This window comes from Nicotiana tabacum, chromosome 1 (assembly GCF_000715075.1).
Source record: "Nicotiana tabacum cultivar K326 chromosome 1, ASM71507v2, whole genome shotgun sequence".
In the NCBI taxonomy this organism is placed as follows: Eukaryota; Viridiplantae; Streptophyta; class Magnoliopsida; order Solanales; family Solanaceae; genus Nicotiana; species Nicotiana tabacum.
Window position 1 is genome coordinate 30,179,241 of NC_134080.1, and position 22,431 is coordinate 30,201,671.

The following is a 22,431-nucleotide window of genomic DNA, read 5'->3' on the forward strand; positions in this document are numbered from 1 at the left end:
GTACAAAAATTCTAAGTGTAGTCAGTTTTCTCTATACCCAATCTTTTCATTGAAATTCTAACATTTGAACTCTTGTGGAAAACAGGTGTATGCCTAGAAGTTCTTCGAGGACTGGAGAACTGCTAGAAGGACTCTCAGACCTCGAGAAAACATTCAGGGCATTGAACCGTGCCAACAAAAGACTTTAACAATCTCAACAATCACACCAACTCGAATTTGACATGGGTGACGTAGATAACGTCAGGAATGAGCCAACTGACTTAAATGTCAGAAGAGTGGCACCTCTTGTGCCCGAAGCTACACTTTATAACTGGGCACAACCCACAGCTGATAATCTGGCCACTGCCATAGTTGTGCCCGCAATTCAAGCTTGAGACATTCTAGATCACCAACAATATGTTGCATCTGCTGTAGAATAAAGGATTGCTCTCCGAGTCACACATTGAAGACCCACAACAATACTTGAAGAATTTTCTGTCAATTTGTATGACCCAAAGGCAGCCAAATGCAACTCCGGAAGCTATCAAGCTGCTACTATTTCTATTCTCGATAACTGGGGAAGCTCAGACTTGGCTAAATTCGCTCCCTATCAACTCTATTACCACCTGGGAGGAATTAGTCAAGCAGTTCCTAAATAAGTTCTATCCGCCTAATAAGACTGCAAAACAGATTGATGACATATTGCAGTATAGGCAGCAGCCCTCTGAGTCCTTACAAGAAACTTAGGAAAGGTTTAAAGGGATGTTAGTGAAGTGTCCTCACCATGGCATTCCAGACCAGATGCTCGGCCAGAGATTCTACATGGGGCTAGCTGACATGAAAGCAAATGTGGATGCGTCAGCTGGAGGTGCATTTTTAAGTAAAACATTCACTGAGTGCAAAATCCTTCTCGATAAGATGTAACAAAATTCGGGGTGGATGACTAGAGGTACAACACTGGAACCCATAGTGCATTCAGTTTCTCTTGACCCAAATAATTCGCATGCAGAGAACATGCCCACACTCATGACCCAGATGAGCATATTGACAAAGAAGATTGATGAGATGGGTACAAAACAGGTGCACATTGTTGATACAACAAATGGGGGACTGTGTACACCTTGTATTAATCAGTCTTATGTGTGTTCATGGAGCGGAGAAGGTAAAAATCAAGGGGCAAGGGAAGATATGAATTATGTCAACAACTATGGGGGTCAGAGGCAAGGAGCACAGCAGTGGAGACCGCAGCAAAATCAGCAGTACAGGCCTAATATGCAGCAGCCTGGGGGTATGCACCCTCAAAACCAATTGGTGCCAGTACCATATCAGAAACCACAGGGCTATCCACAGCAAAATCAGCAACAATTGACATACCAACCACCCCCTCAGCAGCAAGATAACAACATGGTGGAAATCAGGGGTATGCTTCAGCAACTCATTGGGACAAATAATAAAGTGCAGGAAAAATTGGCAGTGCATGATTCAGCCATAAAGAATATTGAAATGCAGCTGGGTCAGCTGTCCATGGCTTTGAACAACCGTCCTCAGGGAACTTTGCTTGCAGACACAAACATAAACCCCAAGGACCAAAACCCAAATCAGCTAATGGTAGTAAGTCTCCGGAATGGGAGAGATTTAGACAGAGAGCAGGAAATTGCACTAGCCAACAAAGACACTACACCAGCCACTCCAGTTCAATTAGAGGTAGAGGAACCAACAAAACTTACTGAAGTTGTGGTTGAGCAGAGTCAGGAGGAAAAAGGCAAAGAAAAGATGAATGAGCAAGTTGCAGAACAGGTGGCACCTCTTGTGCCAGAAAATTCTAATAGAGAGAAGCCAGCAAGCAATGCACAAAGGGTGATACCTGTACCCTTCCCTCAGAGACTGGTCAAACAAAAAAAGGCAGACCAATATAAGAAGTTCATGGAGATGCTGCATCAAATTCAGTTGAATATTCCTTTGATGGATGCCTTGAGGGAGATGCCCGGTTATGCTAAGATGATGAAAGATCTAATGTCACGGAAGTTTGATTTTCAGGATCTATCCACTGTAACTTTGACACAGACCTACAGCGCAGTGGTGGCAAAACCAATGGCTCAAAAGATGTCGGACCCAGGTAGCTTCACTATTCCATGCACAATTGGAAGTTATGCCTTTGCAAAGGCATTATGTGATTTGGGAGCCAGCATAAATCTGATGCCGTTGGCTGTGTACACCAAACTGGGTATTGGTAGAGCTAGGTCAACTTCGATGCTGCTACAGCTGGCTGACCGCATAGTGAAGAGGCCTACTGGTATTCTTGATGATGTGTTGGTACAAGTGGGGAAATTTGTGTTTCCTGCAGACTTTGTTATCTTGGATTGTCAGGTGGATGAGGAGATACCCCTTATTTTAGGGAGACCATTTTTAGCCATGGGGAGAGCACTGATCGATTGTGAAACTAGGGAATTAAAAATGAGATTGAACGATGAAGAAGTCATATTCAATGTTCAGCAATCTATGAGGAGACCTGGTGAATATGCTAATTTCTCTCTAGTGGAAGCAGTGGATGTAATCCTGCAAGAAGATGATATGACCTTAACTGTAAAAGATCCATTGGAGGCATGTCTAACGAATTTAGAAGAAATGGATGGTGAAGGGTTAGCTGAATGGGTCATGGCACTGGAAGGCCGAGGATTTTGGTCAAGGGAACCTCAGTTCGAGTCCCTTGAGCTAGAAAAAAGGGCCACTCCTCCAGCAAAGCCATCAATAGAGGAACCACCCAAGTTGGAACTGAAGCCACTCCCAGATCACCTCAGGTATGTGTTCTTAGGCCCTGAATCGACCTTGCCTATTATCATATCATCCGGTTTGTTAGATGTGCAGGTAGAACGGCTCGTACATGTACTGCAGGAAAACAAGACTACCATTGACTGGACCATGGCAGACATAAAGGGTATCAGCCCAGCCTTCTGTATGCATAAAATTCTCCTGGAAGAGGGGCACAGACCTTCCAGGGAACACCAGCGAAGGCTGAACCCAAACATGAAAGAGGTTGTAAAGAAAGAAGTAATCAAATGGTTAGATGCGGGAATCATCTTCCCCATCTCTAATAGTAATTGGGTCAGCCCTGTCCAATGTGTGCCGAAAAAGGGGGGAATGACTGTTGTAAAAAATGAGAACAATGAGTTGATCTCAACTCGTACAGTCACAGGGTGGCGTATCTGCATGGATTACAGGAAATTGAACACAGCCACCCGGAAGGACCATTTCCCCTACCTTTCATTGACCAAATGTTGGACAGGCTGGCTGGGAAATCGTACTTCTATTTCTTGGATGGATATTCGGGGTACAATCAGATATCAATAGCCCCCGAAGATAGAGAGAAAACGTCTTTCACCTGTCCGTATGGCATCTTTGTCTTTCGGAGAATGTCTTTTGGGCTTTACAATGCACCCGCAACTTTTCAACGGTGCATGTTAGCCATCTTCACAGACATGGTGGAGGATATTATGGAGGTCTTTATGGATGATTTCTCCGTGGTGGGAGATTCATTCGAAGATTGTCTTCATAACTTAAGGAGAGTGCTTAAAAGATGTATGGAGACAAACTTAGTGCTAAATTGGGAGAAGTGCCATTTTATGGTACAAGAAGGTATAGTCCTGGGGCATCGAGTGTCTAGTAAAGGAATTGAGGTCGACCATGCTGAGGTTGATGTGATTGAGAAGTTACCAACGCCCACTTTAGTCAAGGCGGTGAGAAGTTTTCTTGGACATGCTGGATTCTACCGGCGTTTCAGAAAAGATTTTTCCAAAATTGCTAACCCATTATGCAAACTCCTTGAAAAGGATCAGCCCTTTATGTTTTCTAATGATTGCAGGTTGGCATTTGAGGAACTGAAGAAGAGATTGATCATTGCACCCATCATTGTTGCACCTAACTGGAAGCAACCATTTGAGCTCATGTGTGATGCCAGCGACTATGCTATAGGAGCAGTCTTGGGGAAGCAAAAATATAAGCTGATGCACCCGATTTACTACGCAAGCAGAACGCTAAGCGGTGCACAGCTCAATTACACAGTGACAGAGAAGGAGATGTTGGCGGTGGTGTTTTCATTTGACAAGTTTCGATCATATCTGATTGGTTCCAAGGTAATTGTATACACTGACCATGCAACACTCAAGTACCTAATTGAGAAAAAAGAGGCTAAGCCGCGCCTGATTCGTTGGGTGCTACAGTTTCAAGAATTCGACCTCGAAATTTGTGACCATAAGGGCATAGAAAATCAAGTCGTTGATCATCTATCGCGACTTGAAGGAGCTGAAAAATCAGTCGAGGTCGAAGAGATCCTGGAAACCTTTCCAGAAGAGCAGCTGCTCGCAGCCAGTCTTGAGGAAGTGCCATGGTATGCAGATTTTGCAAACTACCTGGCCTGCGGTATTGTTCCCTATGACCTTTCATCTGTCCAAAAGAAAAAGTTTTATCGTGATTGCCACATGTATTATTGGGACGAGCCTTATTTGTTTAGAATCGGTGTTGATTATATGATTCAGAGGTATGTCCCCGAGATAGAACAATCTTCTGTTTTGCAGGCTTGTCACGCATCAGCATATGGAGGACATTTTGGAGAAGCCAGGACAGCTGCGAAAGTGCTAGAGGTCGGGTTCTTTTGGCCAACAGTGTTTAGAGATGCACACCTATGGGTGAAGGGCTGCGACGAATGTCAGCGAACCAGGAACATTTCCCGTCGCCACGAGATGCCCATGAACCCGATTCAAGAGGTAGAGATGTTTGATGTTTGGGGGATTGACTTCATGGGGCCCTTCGTCAGCTCATTTGGCAATAAATACATACTTGTTGCTATGGATTACGTGTCTAAATGGGTGGAAGCTGCAGCGTTTCCCACTAATGATGCAAGAGTGGTGATAGGTTTTGTGAAAAAGAATATATTCACCCGATTTGGGATACCAAGAGCGATCATCAATGATGGAGGCACTCACTTATGTAACAGAGCCTTCGAGAAATTGCTTGCAAAGTATGATGTACGCCACAAGGTGGCTACCCCTTACCATCCACAAACCAGTGGGCAGGTTGAAGTGTCCAACAGGGAGATAAAAAGTGTACTAACCAAGGCGGTGAATGCCACACAAACTGATTGGGCAAAGAAGCTTGATGACGCACTCTGGGCCTATAGAACTGCGTTCAAAACACCAATAGGTATGTCACCATACAAGTTGGTATTTGGGAAGGCCTGTCACCTGCCTGTGGAGCTAGAACATCGAGCTTGGTGGGCACTGAAACAATTGAACATGGATCCCGAAGCAGCTGGACAAAATCGACTGACAGAGTTGCATGAGCTGGAAGAATTTAGATATCAAGCATTTGAAAGCATGAGGCTCTACAAGGAAAGAATGAAGAAGATGCATGATAAGCACATTGTGGACAGAAATTTCAAACCCGGTGACAAGGTATTATTGTATAATTCAAGGCTGAGATTGTTTCCGGGTAAGTTAAAGTCCCGATGGTCAGAACCATTTAGAGTGGTGCAAATGTTCGCAAGTGGAGCTATCGAGATTGAATCAGAAGATGGGACAAACAAGTTCTCAGTAAATGGGCAAAGTTTGAAACATTACCTTGGAATAGCTGAAGAAAAAGGGAATACAGTGGTGATCAATTTGAAAGAACCCCAGTACGTGAATGAGGAGTGAAGGCTCAACCACTTGTGTCGTGTCGTGACGTTAAATCAGGTGTTGTATGGGAGGCAACCCATGAATGTGTTGTAAGTGTAGTATGTAACTTCGTGTAAAAAAAAAATTTGCCAGCCGCAACCGCGGCCAGGACCGCGGACCACGGCGTAGATCGCGAAAATCACTAAACGTTCAGTTTTTCATCGCGGCCGCGGCTCGGACCACAGAAACGACCGCGGGAAATTCTGTCTCAGACCGCGGAGTCGACCGCGGCGATGTACGCTGAATTTTAATTTTTTTCCCACTCTTCTTTTTGTTTTTAAAACCTTTACCTATATCAAAATAAACAATCCCCCCCTAAAATCCCCACTTCCCTCTCTCTCTCTCTCTCTAAACCATAACCCTCCCCTCCATACTCTCTTCTTCTTCTTCCTCCTTCACAACACCCCTCATCTTCTTTCCCCCCAAGGTATGTTTCCGACCCCCCCCTTCTCCTTTCCTTCTATTGTTTTTGTTGCATTATGCTAGTTCATGTTGTTCTAATATAGTGTTAGTGATAGGATTTTGTTTTGTTTAGTTCTTCTTCTTCTTTTTAGTGTAATTTTGTTTATAGCATATGTCTGGTGGAGGGGCTGTGTTTTGAATGTTTGGAATGGTGTTGTTGGTGGGTGATGGTTAAAAAAAAGTACGGAATGTGTGGGTGTAGTAGATAGTTGAATTGGGGAAGTTTTCTTGATTCCCTTGGGGCCATGAATATGAAGAAAATACCTTGCCCACAATGTATTTGAGAAATTGCCTCAATGGTGATATAAGGAGATGTTGTGACATGGTTGTGGTGAAGTCTGAGTAACCACCCATAGTCACACATTTTAGGCTCATCCTAATACGTGTTTTTTTTGTTTTGACAGGTATTATGAGTTCAACCCGTAAGAGATGAAACTCCGGATCCTCTGCTAGTAGACCAGGAGGCTCCTCACGAGCTATAGGCCAAACCAGTGCACCACGGTTTGATAGCACTTGGTTCGTCTCTGCAGAAGCAGAGGCAAGGTACAATCAGAAACTTGCCAGGAAGTTACTCCATGAGGTCCATATCGACATGAAGGCTTTGGTGAGGGAATGCCCCAATATGTTTGATGAGCTACGGAGGTGACAGCTGGACATCTTCTTTGAGGCTCCTAAGGAAGCAAATATTCATCTAGTGAGGGAATTCTATGCAAACCTGCTAGAACACGAGGACAAGGTTGTGACTGTGCACAACACCCCGGTTAATGCCGCTATAGAGGTCATCCACAGAGTGTATCGCCTCCCCGCATTCACGGGTGATGATCATTACATCATGGCTAGCCACCCGATGGTTGACTGGGACAGAATTCTGGAGGTCATCTGTATACCTAGCAGACAACCCAAACGGGTAGCACAACCGATGACTCTGCATTCCAAGTCTCTTACTTGGGAGGCCAAATGTTGGCTCACTGTCATCACCACTCAGTTGCTACCATCCAGCAATACCACCGATGTAAATGGGCCACGGGCCGCTATGATCTACTACTTCATGACTCACCAAGGGTTTGATATCGCCCGAGTCCTCTCTGAAGAAATGTTCATCCTATCGCCCGAACTAAGCAAAGGCCACTACTTCCCTTCGCTTGTCACCCGTATATGCCGCCTTGCTAATGTTCCTGAGAACTCCTGAGTTGATGGGAAATTACCTATAAAAACCCCTTTTTGGGCGAGAAAAATTGGGCAAGAGGGACGAGAGCCAGTACGACGCAATGATGACTCGTCTGATGAGTCTGAGTCTAAGGATGATTCTGATGCTGCTGAAACTGTTGAGATCACAGCCCCTCCTAGAAGGGACGAGGCAGGATCGTCACAGCCACGCCGGAGCACTCGGATGGATGCTTTGGAGCGGGAAATGACTGGACTGCAGACCTCCATCACTAACTTGGGGTCCCGCATGGATGCTGTGGCTGACCGACAAGTGAAGTCGGAAAAGAAATTCATGGGTTGGTTGAGAGCACTGGGTCGCTCCTGCAACATGAACCCAGACACAGTTTCAGATCAAGAGTGACCCTTCAGGAAAGTTTCTTTACCTCACTGCTCTTTATATTGTCAAGCCATGGGGACATATCTTAATTTTAAGTGTGGGGTGGGGGAAACTTCATTGTATGTTGTACTTGTGAATATTATCTGTTTATTTTTGTTTTGTGTTAGTTGCTTTAGAAATAGAGTAACGGTTTTTTTTAGGAAGTTAAAATAGAAACGACTTGTCCCGACGATGGATCTCTTTCGGCGGGGTTCTTGAGGGACTAAGTCGAGAAAAAAAAAATTGAAATATAAAGACTCTTCCTAATGACGGATTCTTTAGACAAATTTTCTTGAGGGAAGCTAGTCTATAGAAAACACCAATTTTTTTTTATTTCTTAGGTAGTGTAGTAACTCCCCCTTGGTTTTTCTTTGGGCCTCTGTTCTTTTCCAAGGGTTTAGCTTGAACCGGGTATATGTAGATTTTTTTTTTTGGTTTTAGGTTAGGATTAATGGGTGACGAGCTTAAAATTGAAGAAGAAAAACCCTTAGCGTTCTTACACCCGAACACGATAGACGCTAGAGTGTAACGCTTAGCTTCAAGAGTTGAATCTTGTTTAAGTGCCTTAAAAATTGTATGTTTGTACCTAACTTGAACACTCAAAAGAGAATGTTTTGATAAACTAATCCGGAATGAGTCATGTGCCATGTGAGTGTGAGTATCATTGTATTCCATGCTGTACATTTGATGCCTAGAACTTGCCCTGTGTGTTTGCAAAGCGAAATAGTAGCTTCATTCGGTTTTAGAAGTGATATAGGCATTTCTTTGTTGAGCCAGACATATAAAGTGAACCCACCTGAATGCATTATATCTTAGTTAACCCCGTTGAGCCTATAAGCCTGTTTCTTTGGCCACCACAATGTGAACCTTAACCACATGTTTGAATAGCCTGCTGTTTGAAGCAATTTTCCTCCCTCTCACTAAGCACTAGATTGGTATTGAGATGATGTGAAACAAAAGTATGGGGTGGTGGTTTGGTTTTTGAAGTGGAACCATGGAAATAGAGAAAATGTACAGAATGTGAAGCGTAAAAAGAAAAGCACCACGAAAAAAAAAGTTCATATATATATTTTGTAGTGATTAATAAGTGGCAACTTGTACAAATTTCACCTAATGCATGGGGATGTTTAAATAAATGTGGGGGAGTGTTGGCTTACAAAATGATCATTTTTAAATTCAACGTAATTGTATTAAAAGTGCTTAGGGAGGGTAGTCACATATCCAAATGTATCATACCCGTCCCTTAGCCTACAGTACAACCAAATAAAGTCCTATTGATCTTAGACTGAGTGGGGCTCGATTAGTAGAGTACTACACTAGGGGCAAGCCTATGGTGTATCTTTGTGGCATGTGAATGTTTTTTTTGGAGAGTGAGCGAATTCTGTCTATTTGAGTTCTTAATTGTTATCACTATCATTATATATATGAAACTACTCTCTTGTGTGATGTGAGGGCATGTGATTCACAAAAAAGGTGCATCTTAACTATTGTGTAGAGTGGTTTGAGTAAGTGTAAATGTTACAGGGTACGAAAAACTTGATTCTTGAGGTAAAAGCTGTTCACTACTAGGTGTAACTCTTGTGAAATGTTCATGGCGTGAGTCGTTGAGGTAAAAGCATAAGGAATGAATTTTTATGGAGTGTGGTGAATTGCTCGAGGACTAGCAATAATTTAAGTGTGGGGTGTTGATAATAGGCTATATAGTTGTTATTTACACCATAATTGCCCATGCTTTGTTGTTGTTTTATAATGTAAGTTGCCAATAAAATGCTTTAATTAATGCTATTTGGTTTCGCAGGGAATATAAGATGTGAGGAAGCAACATGAAGTATTTAGAGGCAATAACATGAAGAAAACACCCACTCAAGAAGTACTCAAACACAAAAGAGCAAAAAGAGAAGGAACGCAGAGACAAAAAGACCCAGCATACTCACCGCGGTTGCCACCGCGGTCCACGCCACAGTTGGAGACAGTGTCCTCCACGGTCAGCACCGCGGTCGATGCCGCGGCCGCGACGGCATGTTCACAGTCCAGAAATTTAAGGGGCCAAAGTGTCAATTCGGGAAAACTTTTGTAAAACTCTTATAAGATTTAGGAAACTCGCCCAAGAAAAGGGGGCTTATTTTGAGATTATTTTGGCAAGAAGAACAAGTGTGAGAGATCACCCAAAACATCATAATTCTTATTCTCTTCTATTTTTCTTGCAATTTTCCATTATGAATATTTTCGGAGTTTATTCTTACGTTGTCATGAGTAGCTAAATACTCTAATCGAAGGTTTTGGTGAAACCCGTTGGGGATGACTTGGTTGTTATATTAATATAGTTTGAATTGGTTGTTAATCTCTATTTGTTCATCTACGTTTTGATTGTGGTTAGATGAAAGGGCCCTCAATTATCCGTGCCTATTTATGATGTATCTTCTTGAGAGAGAGTGCATATTTAGGTAGTTGTTTGAACAACATCACTCCCAGAGTATAGACGAGAGTCATAACCGAGGATTTAGAGATTGGATTAGAGATAACGATACCTCGAGTGCAATCTAAAAGAACGGTAATGTGAATCTATCTAGCGTAGCTTGAGAGAGTGCGTTTAGTAAATTATCATAATTGCTTGAGAGAGATTTATGATAACCGGAGAGTTCTTGATTGATAGAGACAACTAAGGCATCGCTATAAGAAAACGTACAACCAAGGAAATCACCAACGGGGGATACCATTACCTTAGACCTTATTCCAACTGTTTACACCACAAGCATTGGTAATTTTCAGCTGTTAATTATTTTCAGACTTTAGTTGTTAAAAATATTATCAATTACGAATTACAAAGTTTGGGGAAAATTGATTCTGTGAATTTAGTAAATCAGTCAAAAGTAATTGCTAGGTTAATTCTCTGTGGTTCGACTCTGGGCAGAATTACTCAGATTATATTTGCTACATCCGTGTGTGTCTTTTTATAAGGCATAGTTTGGCGTTATCAAGTTTACCTCATCGTCTTCATCTTCTTCATCATCATCGTTTGACTGATCCATCAGCGCGAACAATGAATCGTACTTCGTTGCTTCAGTTTCTACTACCATCATGGAACTGTTTTCTGCATCTGATTCCCTTTCGGATTCACTTGAGGAGTCTACCCAAGCAGCAAGAGCCTGCTTAATGATATTGTCTGCAACACTTTTTCGATTGAATCTTTTCTCTGGAACCAGGTTCCTTTTTCCAATTTTGTCAGGATTTTGCTTGTACTGCTCATGTTTCGCGAAAGGGCAGTCTTTGATGAAATGCCCTGGCTTTCCACATCCGTGATAGAGATCGTTGTTCCTTGTTTTGCTTGAACTGACCCACTTTGGTATGCCACTGTTTCTTCAAACCATTTTCTGAAATCTCTTAGTAAGATAGGCCATGTCACTGTCTTCATCACTTGAATCACTCCTTTCAGCCTTAAGAACCAGGCTCTTTTCCTTCTTAGGCTCTCTTCTTTCACTGTCTTTCTTTCTTTTCATCTCGTATGTTTTTAGATTACCAATCAACTCATCTATGGTCAGAGTCTATAGATCGTTAGCTTCTGTGATGGCATTTACCTTACTTTCCCAAGACCCAGGTAGAACACTGAGAATTTTCCTTACAAGCTTGTTTCTTGGAATGACATCTCCAAGTGAGTGAAGCTCATTTATGATGGAGGTGAATCTGGTGTGCATATCTTGTATGGACTCATCATCCTTCATCCTGAAGAGCTCGTATTCAGTGGTGAGCATGTCGATCTTGGATTGTTTGACTTGAGTGGTTCCTTCGTGTGCAGTTTGTAAGGCTTCCCATATCTCCTTGGCAGTATCACAAGCTGATACTCTGCTGTACTCATCAGGTCCTATGCCACACATCAAGATTTTTTTGGCACGATAGTTCTTTTCTACGACTTTTCCGTCAGTGTTGTTGTACTCTCTTCTCCCTTTGGGAACCAATGGTCCTGTTTCTTCGAGTTTCTTCATGGGGACATGTGGACAATCACAAATGATGTCCCACAGTTCTGAATCTTTAGCCATTATGAAATCATGCATCCGAGTCTTCCACCATCCATAATATTGACCATTGAATCTAGAAGGTCTATAGGTTGATTGTCCTTCTTCAAAGCTTGGTGGAGCAGCCATTTAGGATCCTTCCTAGGTGTTAGCTTGATAGGAGGAACCTGCTCTGATACCAATTGATAGCTTATATGAGTCCACCAAACTATAGAGTACATGGTCCCGTATGAGACTGATACGTAGAATACTGTAAAGGCTTAAAGTAAAGAAGGCAAGAGATTTTTCTACGTGGAAAAATCCTACACAAGGGGATCAAAAAACCACAACCTACTCTTGTAGGCTTTTAACTCAACTAACTTGTAATCTACCTATTACAAGCCACTTTGCAAAAACCCTATTGCAAAGACTTTAAACTAACTTGTGATGCAACCACCACAAGCCACTCTCTAACTCTCCTAGTTATAGAGGATTTAACTTATAACTATTTCTAGTCACAACATAAACTCTAAAGTTTACGAATTTTGTTTGTTCCTAAAACAACGCTTCTAAGAAAGCAAACTAGGAATTACAATGTAGAACAATTAACAAGATTACAACTCAATTATGGATATACATAAGACTTCTTTTAGAAACTAATCCTTAGTGGAGTTGTCTTCTTGTTCTTGACACACCAGTGATTTCAATGCTGGATCGATGCTTCTTCTTCTTGAGAGAATATCACTGAATGCACAAGTAATGGTGTGTCTTGCACCAGGTTATTTTATCACAAAATATATCACAATAGATAGTGGTGTCAACTATTGGTGTACTTCTTCTCAGTGAGAAGTGACTGCTGCACTGTCTGCACAGCCACTTCTAGGCAGTTGCGTTCCAGCTGGACTTTGTGCTTTATGTCAGGACATACCAACGGAAAAAATCCCACACAGGGGGATCAAAAAATCACGACCTACTCTTGTAGGCTTTTAACTCAACTAACTTGTAATCTACCTATTACAAGCCACTTTGCAAAAATTCTATTGCAAAGACTTTAAACTAACTTGTGATGCAACCACCACAGTCACTGACTTGTGCTTTCTTCAGAGAACCCTAAAGGACCAACGCATCGGGTCCCTGTTGTGTTCCTCCCTGTGGTTATTGATCCATTTGCTGATTTTCAGGCTTCGAACAGTTCACATGAGATGTGTATCCTATGGGACAAGACAAGGTTCTCTATATGGTTCTTCACAACAAGTTTGTTAGATCATCAGAACTTAAAAAGCATAAGTTTAAGACATTGAAAACCCATCATCAACCATGTCCAGAAGAGGCAAATCTACACGAGTCTCAAGACCCCCAATCGCAACTACACATGAACGATGGACTCGATTTATCATAATAGAATTACCCACCAGTGTAGACACATAAACAAGAGCACTCAAAGAATCACTAGGCATAACCAGATACGGTGTAAAATAAGATGACACATAGGAGTACGTAGATCCCGGATCAAATAAAATGAAAGCATCTCTGCTAAAAACCAGAATAGTATCTGTGATAACTACATCGGAAGCCTCAACCTCGGGCATGGCTGGAAGAGCATAACATCGGGGTTGGGCCCCACCACCTTGAATTACATCTCTGGGATGGTCTGTTGCTGGCTGGCCTCCACATCTAGCGGCCTGAGATCCACCTCTAACACCTCTACCTCCACCTCTAGCACCTCTGCCCCCACCTCTAGCTGGCTGGGCGGGCTGTGGAACACTCGGTGCCTGAACCATGGCACGGGAACCCTGATGCTGAGAGCTACTTAGTGCTCGAGGGCAAAACCTAGCAATGTAACCCATATCATCACAAGTGTAACAAGCCCTCGGCTGCTGAGCCTGCTGACCCTAACGACCTGAATGACTACCTCAAAAACTCTGAAGTAGCGGTGCACTGTAGGACTGCTGATCAAAATACTGCATATGGGGACCACGACCACCTGAAGCACCGTGAGAAACTTGAAGTGCTCATTGAAAAGACCTAGGAAGATGGCCTCTACCATACGAATCCCTACCTCTAGACGAGGTATCACTGAATCGGCCTAAATGACGAGGCCTCTTGTCAGACCCCTAACCACCTCCATGCGATAGAACCATCTCAACTCTCCTGGCCATATTGGCCGCCTCTTGGAAAGAAATCTCACTCCCAGTCTCCCTGGCCATCTGAGGTCGAATCAGTTGAATAAGTCCTTTAATGATCCTCCTCACCCTCTCTCTCTCTCTCTCGGTGGGAAGTATGATAAGAGCATGACGAGCCAAGTTGATGAATTTGGTCTCATACTGAGTAACAGTCATAGAACCTTGCTGGAGATGCTCAAACTGCCTCCGATAGATCTCTCTCTGAGTAATAGGGAGAAACTTCTCCAGAAATTAATGAGTAAACTGCTCCCAATTCAAAGCCGGTGATCTGGCTGGTCTAGCCAAACAATAATCCCTCCACCAAATCTTTGCGGATCCAGACAAGCAAAAAGTAGCAAAATCGACCCCATTGGTCTCCACTATCCCCATGTTCCTGAGAACCTCATGACAACTGTCTAGATAATCCTGGGGATCCTCAGAAGATGCACTGTTGAAAGTAGTAGTGAAGAGCTTGGTGAACCTATCCAACCTCCACAAAGCATTGACAGACATAGCTGCTCCATCACTGGTCTGAGCTACCACACCCGGCTGAACTGCTCCAACTGGCTGAACTGCTCCAACTGGCTGAACTGCTCCAACTGGCTGAACTGCTAGAGTTTGGAACTGGGGAGCTGCCTGCTCCGGAGTGTGAGTAGTAGGAGTCTGGGCTCCTCCTCCAGCCTGAGAGACGGTTGGGGCTACGGGAAGCAAGCCTGCCCCGATGACACTCTCCATAAGGCTCACTAGATGGACCAGAGCATCCTGGAGTACTGGGGTAGCAATAAACCCCTCTGGGACCTGAACTGGGCCCACCGAAACTGCTGGGGCTGGAACCTCATCATCAAAGTCAACTTGAGGCTCCGCCGCTGGTGCTGCTGCTCTAGGCTGAGCTCTGCCCCTACCTCAGCCTCTAGCACGGCCTCGGCCTCGCCCTCTGCCCCTCGTGAGAGCTGCTGCTGGGGGCTCGGGCTGCTGGTCAATGGATGAGCGTGTTCTCACCATCTGTGAAAGAACATACTCCCTCCGTTTCAATTTATGTGAACCTATTTCCTTTTTAGTCCGTGCCAAAAAGAATGACCTCTTTCCCTATTTGGAAACAATTTACTTTTATGCAATGATTATAGCCACACAAAATATATGTGCTTCATTTTACACCACAAGTTCAAAAGTCTTCTCTCTTTTCTTAAACTCTATGCCCAGTCAAATGGGTCACATAAATTGAAACGGAGGGAGTAGTAGAAATCCAATTAGTATTGAGAAACCAAACCGCACGACAAGAAAGAACAAATGTGAAGTTTTTCCTAACTCTGTAGCTTTTGGGGGAAAAATACAAACGTCTCTTACCGATCCCTCAGACTCTAATAAGCTTGTCTGTGAACTGTGAGACCCATGTAACCTAGAGCTTTGATACCAACTTGTCACAACCCGTATTTCCACCCTCGGGAGTCGTGATGGCGCCTACTAATGTGAGCTAGGGAAGCCAATTATTTGGACTACTTACTTTATTATCCATTTTATACTCTTTAACAATTATAAAGCCAAAGCGTGTAGACAGCGGAAAATTACAATAAGCGGAAGAAATGTAGTAAATTATCTGAATATATATATATATATATATATATATATATATATATATATATATATATATATATATATATATATATATATATAAAATACAACTGTTTGAAGCCTTAATCACCCAGAACTGGTATCACAGTACCACAAACGATCTAAGAAGGCTACATACAAAGTCTGAAAATAAACAATACACTGTTTCTAAATTAAGGGAATGAAACATGAATAAAGGGATAGAGGGAGATGCTAGGGCCTGCGGACGCCTGCAGGTCTACCTTGGATCTCCGCGTGGACTAAAGGCAGCCATCCAATCTACGATCCAAATGCTGCTGCTCCGAGATCTGCACATAGTGCAGAGTGTAGTATCAGCACAACCGATCCCATGTGCTGGTAAGTGCCTAGCCTAACCTCGACGAAGTAGTGATGAGGCTAGGACCGGACTACCAAACAACCTGTGCAATTCTACTATATACAGCAAAAAGGAAGAACAATAATAAACAGTCAAATATGGGAGGGGTAGCATGATGCGGGGAGATATCAATTCAGAATAGAAAGACAACAGGTAATTGAAAGAAACAATACATCTCGGATATCAACAAAGAACCAGAAATCAATAAGTGCACGACACCACCCTTCGTGCTTTTACTCTCGTCCTCACCAAAGCAATCAAGTAATGAAAATGTGCACGACATCACCGTTCGTGCTTTTACTCTCGTCCTCACCAAATAATCAGTATAATCGGCACGGAATAGTATATCGTGCGGCACAACATCACTCTTCGTGCTTTACACTCTTTCCTCACAAATCATACATGACATCACCCTTCATGCTTTAATACTCTCTCACCAAATCAATACACGGCATCACCCTTCGTGCTTTAACACTCTTCCTCACCCAAACAACAATAAAAAATAATAGGGCAAGGGAAAAAATGAAATTACAATAAGAATCCTATCAAGGGAACAATAGTTCAACAATCAAGTCCCGGCTAGGGAGATAACATCAAAAACAATAAATTTCTGGCAAGGGAGATGATATAATGATTCTCTTCTCTTTTTCACTTTTACTTCTCAACTCACTTCACAACTTGAGCCAATGCTCTAAAAGTTTCAATTTCCACTTATACTTTCACATTTCATTGTACAACTTGAGCCAAAGCTCCTAAATGTTCAAATGTCACAATACTTCCACAAACATTGTCCAACAATAGAAATCATCATCAAAGCATGAATAATGCAACGAAGTCATAATAATCACAATATAAGATCCACGGGCATGCTTGACACCAACGTATAGATACTCGTTACCATGCCTATACATCGTACTCGACAAATACCACATAGCAAATAGGACTCGACTCGTAATCCCTCAAGCTAAGGTTAGACCAAACACTTACCTCGATGCCATGAACACAATTCAAGTCTCTATTATCGCCCTTTACTTCTTGATTCTACCACCAATTCGCTCGTATCTAGCCACAAGTTACTTAATTACATCAATAAATGCTAAAGGAATCAATTCTAATGCATGAAAATGAGTTTTCCAAAGTTTTACCCAAAAAGTCAAAAATCACCCCAGGGCCCACATAGTCAAAACCCGAGGTTCGAACCAAAACCCGATTACCTATTCCCCTACGAACCCAAATATATAATTTGTTTTGAAATCACACCTTAAATCGAGGTCCAAATCCCTAATTTTTAAAAAACCTAGGTTCTACCCAAAACACCTAATTTTTCCCATGAAAATCATCGATTTTGAGTTGAAATCATGCGAAAAGATGTTAATGATTGAAGAAAATGAGTTAAAATTGATTTACAATCGATTTGAAAGAAGAGCTATCTTTGAAAAATCGCTCAAGAGTGTTTTGGTTTTGAAAGAGTGTGAAAAATGAGAGATTTTCGGCTAAGTTATAAAATTGCATGTTGCAGATATAGGAATTGCGACCAGGGTTCGCAATTGCGAACCTCGACCTCTGCTATGTTCGCATTTGCGAAGGGATTTTTTGCATTTGGAAAGTGGGAAATGCGAAGGATGCATCGCATTTGCGACGACTAGCTAAAAAGGGAGAGCATCGTATTTGCGATGGAATCCTCGCAATTGCGAGGTAGGTTGGCATGGGCTTCTTTCGCATTTGCGACATGCCCCTCGCATTTGCGAGCCAGGCTTTGCAAATGCGAAGCCTGCAGGTCTGCAATGCAACAGCTGAAAGTCTGCAATTCTCAAGTCGAAAATCCACCCCGTGGCCTATCCAAAACTCACCCGAGCCCTCGGGGCTCCAAACTAAACATGCCCACCAACCTAAAATCATCATACGGACTCGCTCGTGCATTCAAATCACTAAAATAACATTAACAACTATGAATTTAGCATCAAAATCATGAAAGTTTCTTAAGAACTTCAAAATTTTAATTTTCTCAAAAACGATCCGATTCACGTTGTTTCAAGTCTGTTTCTTACCAAATTTCATAGACTTACCTTAAATCACATATAAGACCTGTACCAGGCGTTGGAACCAAAATATGGGCCTGATACCATCAAGTTTTAATCACAATTCATTTTCAAAACTCATAAACAATTTCAGAAAATAATTTTCTTTAAAAATTCATTTCTCGGGCTTGGGACCTCAGAATTCGATTTCAGGCATACGTCTAAGTCCCATATTTTCCTACGGCCCCCCTGGGACCGTCCAATTATGGGTCCAGGTCCGTTTACCTAAAATATTGACCAAAGTCAACTTAAACTCATTTTAAATGCAAAATTCATCATTTTCCACAGATTTTCACAAAATGTCTTTCCGGTTACGAGCCCGAACTATGCACGCAAATCTAGATGATGTCGAAAGAGGTTTTTAAGGCCTCAGAATGCAGAATTCACTTTTAAAACAAGTGATGACTCAACACTTGATTCATTCACTTAACTCACATATAACATTCATAAATTCTTTCTCATTAATTTTTGACTGATATAACAACATAAACATTCAAGTACAGTATTTCAAACTTCTCCAGTATCTCTTCTAATATCAATCAAATCAATAACATAAAGAGTCAAGTAACTTCAGACTAAAATTCATGATTCAAAGATACTTGCTAAAATTTAAATTATGCAATTGTCTCAATAAAATCAGTTAAAATGAAGTAAATGCAGTCATTCATGGATTTTTTTTCTCTTGTTTAATCACTCTTTTAATCTTGTTGCTTGATAATTGTGCAACATCATCATCAACTTCTACTATAGATGATCCATTATCTTCTCTAGTTCTCTTCGCAGGGATCTTCGTAGGAGAAATAATCTTATTATCATCCACGAAAAAACCTAACCCTGCTTTCCACTGCGCCAAGAGATGATGCCTGGGCTCTAAGTCTTAAAGGGAAGATTTCAGATGTTAATACCCAACAAATAGGACCAATCCACACGGAAAAGAATGCTACATTTCCACGTACACATAAAATTGCTAATTTGATTCCAACTGAACCATTCCACAGTAACGAAAGTATGAGGCTAAGACAAAACAGACAAGTAGTCATACCAATTGTACTGACATATAACAAAGGCTTCCTACCAACTTTGTCAAAAAGAAATATGTCTATCAAAATGAATATTGTCTTTGTGAATCCAACAACAACAGTTGCAGCTAATAGTTGAGTGTTACCCTTAATTCCGGCGTCCTTAAAATTTGTTGGACTATAATACACAGTTGCATCTATACATGTGTTCCCACAACCTGTAATCATCATTTTTCTAACTCCAGGTGAAGGATTTAGCAGTTCACGCCACACGACTTTCTCTTTATATTTCTCTACATTAACATGCCCTGCCACTTGCTGAATTTCTGCAAACCATTTCTTTTTATTAGTGAAGTTTCAAATTGTGAAATGCTCATAAACTTATGTAACAGGGATTCCAAAAAACATATATGTGCACATTTAGGAAAACAAATAGTATTTTAGACCTAACAGTGTTATACATACACAACATAACATTAGTTAAATACTAAAGGAACTTAATAGATTAGTCACCTCCATGCAGTCGACCAATTCTCTAATAGTTTTAACTTCTGCAGTTCCAGTAGCCAACTCATCAGAAACAGAATAACTATGCTGAGAAGGTATTTGACTGATTATGGAAGAGTTAGCTTCATTCACACTTGCCAATATGTATTTACGCAAGGTTGTATTAGTTTTAACTATAAACAATTATTTTAGTAGTATCCACATAAACTTAATTTATCAAATAACTAACATGGACTTAAAATCAATAGCTTGAGGAAGATCCGGGTTAATCCAGAGCTTTGAGGTATGCCAAGCATTACACACAGAATATTTGCCTATATATAGCTTTAGTTTCTGAACCAAAAAATTAACATAAAATAAATATACCATGTAATCAAGACAATTGAATTATCTTGAAATTTGTGAGCTTTTATCAGCTGCATAACAACTATGACTGGTTGATGGGGTGATCCCTCCAAATGTGGCAAAATCTGGTCTACGAATTCTCTCCAAGATGTTGCCGAAATATTATTCCTCCTGCATAATTTATATAACAACTTAATCAGACAACAATAAGCAATCTTGTTAAAATATATAACAAAGTAAATTCATAGACGCAATCTTACTCATGATCTTCAAGTTCCACATTCATAAAAGTGCTGGCTTTATCACCTTGGTTATGTGAGTCTACTTCACCATAACTTACAACCTCTCCTATGACACCTATAATATTTTAAAAAAATAGTTAGGACAAAGTTGATAAGACATTCAAATAAAAAAAATGTGAATGAAATAATTCACTTTCTTAAACATCAAGTTTATTTATCAAATACTCATAAGGTCTTAAGTCGAAGATACTCATACCAAAAAGATGATCATTTGATTCCTCTACAATCGTCTTATGAGTAAATGCCAACTTCAATTTATGCCGCGTGTATTTAAGTTTCATATTATTTGGTCCAACCACAAAGTTCTTTATAAAGTACAAACCCAACTCCTTTATCTTTGGTTTGAACATACGTATAAGAGACCAACCAACAGTCGCATGAATTCGATCGCCCTAGAAACAAACAATTCATAAATAATATTGAGTCATGCAAATACTCAGTTGTACAATGTTGTCACAGATTATATTAAACAGCCATGCACCAATGGGTAAAACATAATATGTGAATGCACGCCTTTCCAGAATAGTACATACTGCATATTTTATGGTAAGTACTGTTCATATTTCAAATAATCTTAGATATTTTATATTTTAAGATCTCCATAAATGTTCTCGCACATAAAATAGTAAACAATTATTTAGAATAAACTACAAATGATTTCAAGAAGACCAAAAATCTTTTCTACCAAAATTGCAGATTAAGAGTTAGCATCATTCACATTCCGAAGTACCTCCATTTAGGTCTTAAAAATTGGAATTGAAGTTGATTAAATACACGCGTAACCTAATGCATTTCATAGTACAAAGTAGCAGATGGAGATTGTAGTCAAATTATGGAAAAAAATAAATGCAACTAAAAAAGAATACACCTCTTCGTCTTGAATAATTAATTCAAGAGAGACGATGTTGTCTGGTTTGTCGCGGTCTGGAACGTACCACAATCTCACTATTCGTACCTTCAAATTCCAACTCATCTTGTTACTCGATATATTGTTGATATAGTCAAACGTCGTCATATTTGTTCTTAGAGAAAATTTGATAAGAGGATTGTCTGTAGTAAAATGTATATATATATTGGCATAATCTTTTTACTTGCTATAAATAAAAAAAATTCCATAAAAAGAGCCGTAAAATAGCTTCTAGGCCGAAAAAAAGTTCTTATGAAATTTAGGGTTTATATCTTATATTTACAAATCTTATGTAGTTTATATCGAAAAAATGTTCTTATGAAATTACAATAGTCTACATTTAGGGTTTATATCTAAAATCTAAAATTAAGGAGGAAAGTCATCTACACAAACATACCTCGATTGTGAATACTTTCCATGTAGAAATCCCTAAATTTTAGATAATAAAGATTCTGATATGAGGAAGTGTTAGCTTGCTTATGATTTTGTAAACATTACATTGTTTATTGTTGATGGGTATCTTCTCATCTTGAGATCATACGGTAAGCAATCTTGAGAATTGAGAATGTTTTTAGGAAGACAAAGAGATAAGATGGTAAATATGTTATGAAACCGTTTTCTTAGGAAGACAGAGATCACACGATTTTTTTTACTTTTTAATATTTTTTGATTATTAAATAATGAAATTTTTACAAAACAGAGGCAATAATTTTGGGAGGATTGACTGTTTCTAGGCCGAAAATAAGGCAATAAATTTGGGAGGATTGATTGTTTCTAGACCGAAAAAATATGGCTATTACAATTTGAATTTTTAATAAATTAATTTGTCATGTGTATTTTTAATAGTTTGCCACTTGGCTAAATGAGAAGGTAAACTTTCTTGCTTTAATATATACTAGCTTTAGTGTACGTGCGTTGCACGCATTTTTTTGCGTGTATTAATAAAAAGTGTATGAAATTTAGAATAAGAATAAATTATATGTAGTAGCAGTTGACATCGAGATACATACAACAGTAAAAAAAAATTTAGTCATATTTTTATTTAAGCAATCAGTATTTATCTAATAATAAAGATAGTTATACATATAAATGGCTTAGTATTTTAAAACTTAAATTTATGGTCTTTATGCACGTACACTGCATTGTATTTTGTGTTATTACAAGATTCAAAAGTATAATATTGAAAGATATATGTGCCATATTTTAAAGATAAATTCTTTTATACTTTCTAATAAATGAAATTATTTTGTAAATTAAAGTTTAAGTAAGAAGCATACAAAAGACAAAAAATTATATTTGCTTTTTTTTTTTTGGAGCGAACTCACGACAACTATTATAAAGGAGCAACAGCGGTTCGTTTTTTTGATATACTTGGAAGTCGTTTAGAACATTTTCTTAAAAACAGCT

At 40.3% G+C, this 22,431-nt stretch overlaps 1 protein-coding gene across 3 annotated transcripts; it reads right to left on the reverse strand.

Annotated features, from left to right (window-relative positions):
* Positions 1–18,897: 18,897 nt before the first annotated feature.
* Positions 18,898–21,657, reverse strand: LOC142180128 (uncharacterized). Of its 3 annotated transcripts, XM_075251069.1 has the most exons (6): positions 21,422–21,657; positions 20,986–21,072; positions 20,314–20,509; positions 20,076–20,172; positions 19,837–19,986; positions 18,898–19,289 (listed from the first exon to the last, which is right to left on the reverse strand). In XM_075251069.1, coding segments are annotated over exons 3-6 (402 nt in total). In that variant the 5' UTR covers positions 20,468–20,509; positions 20,986–21,072; positions 21,422–21,657; the 3' UTR covers positions 18,898–19,288. The 3 variants fall into 3 exon arrangements, 2 of the variants coding, with proteins under 2 accessions (XP_075107170.1, XP_075107194.1); XR_012708331.1 differs by lacking the exon at positions 20,314–20,509; XM_075251093.1 differs by lacking the exons at positions 20,314–20,509; positions 20,986–21,072.
* Positions 21,658–22,431: the final 774 nt, after the last annotated feature.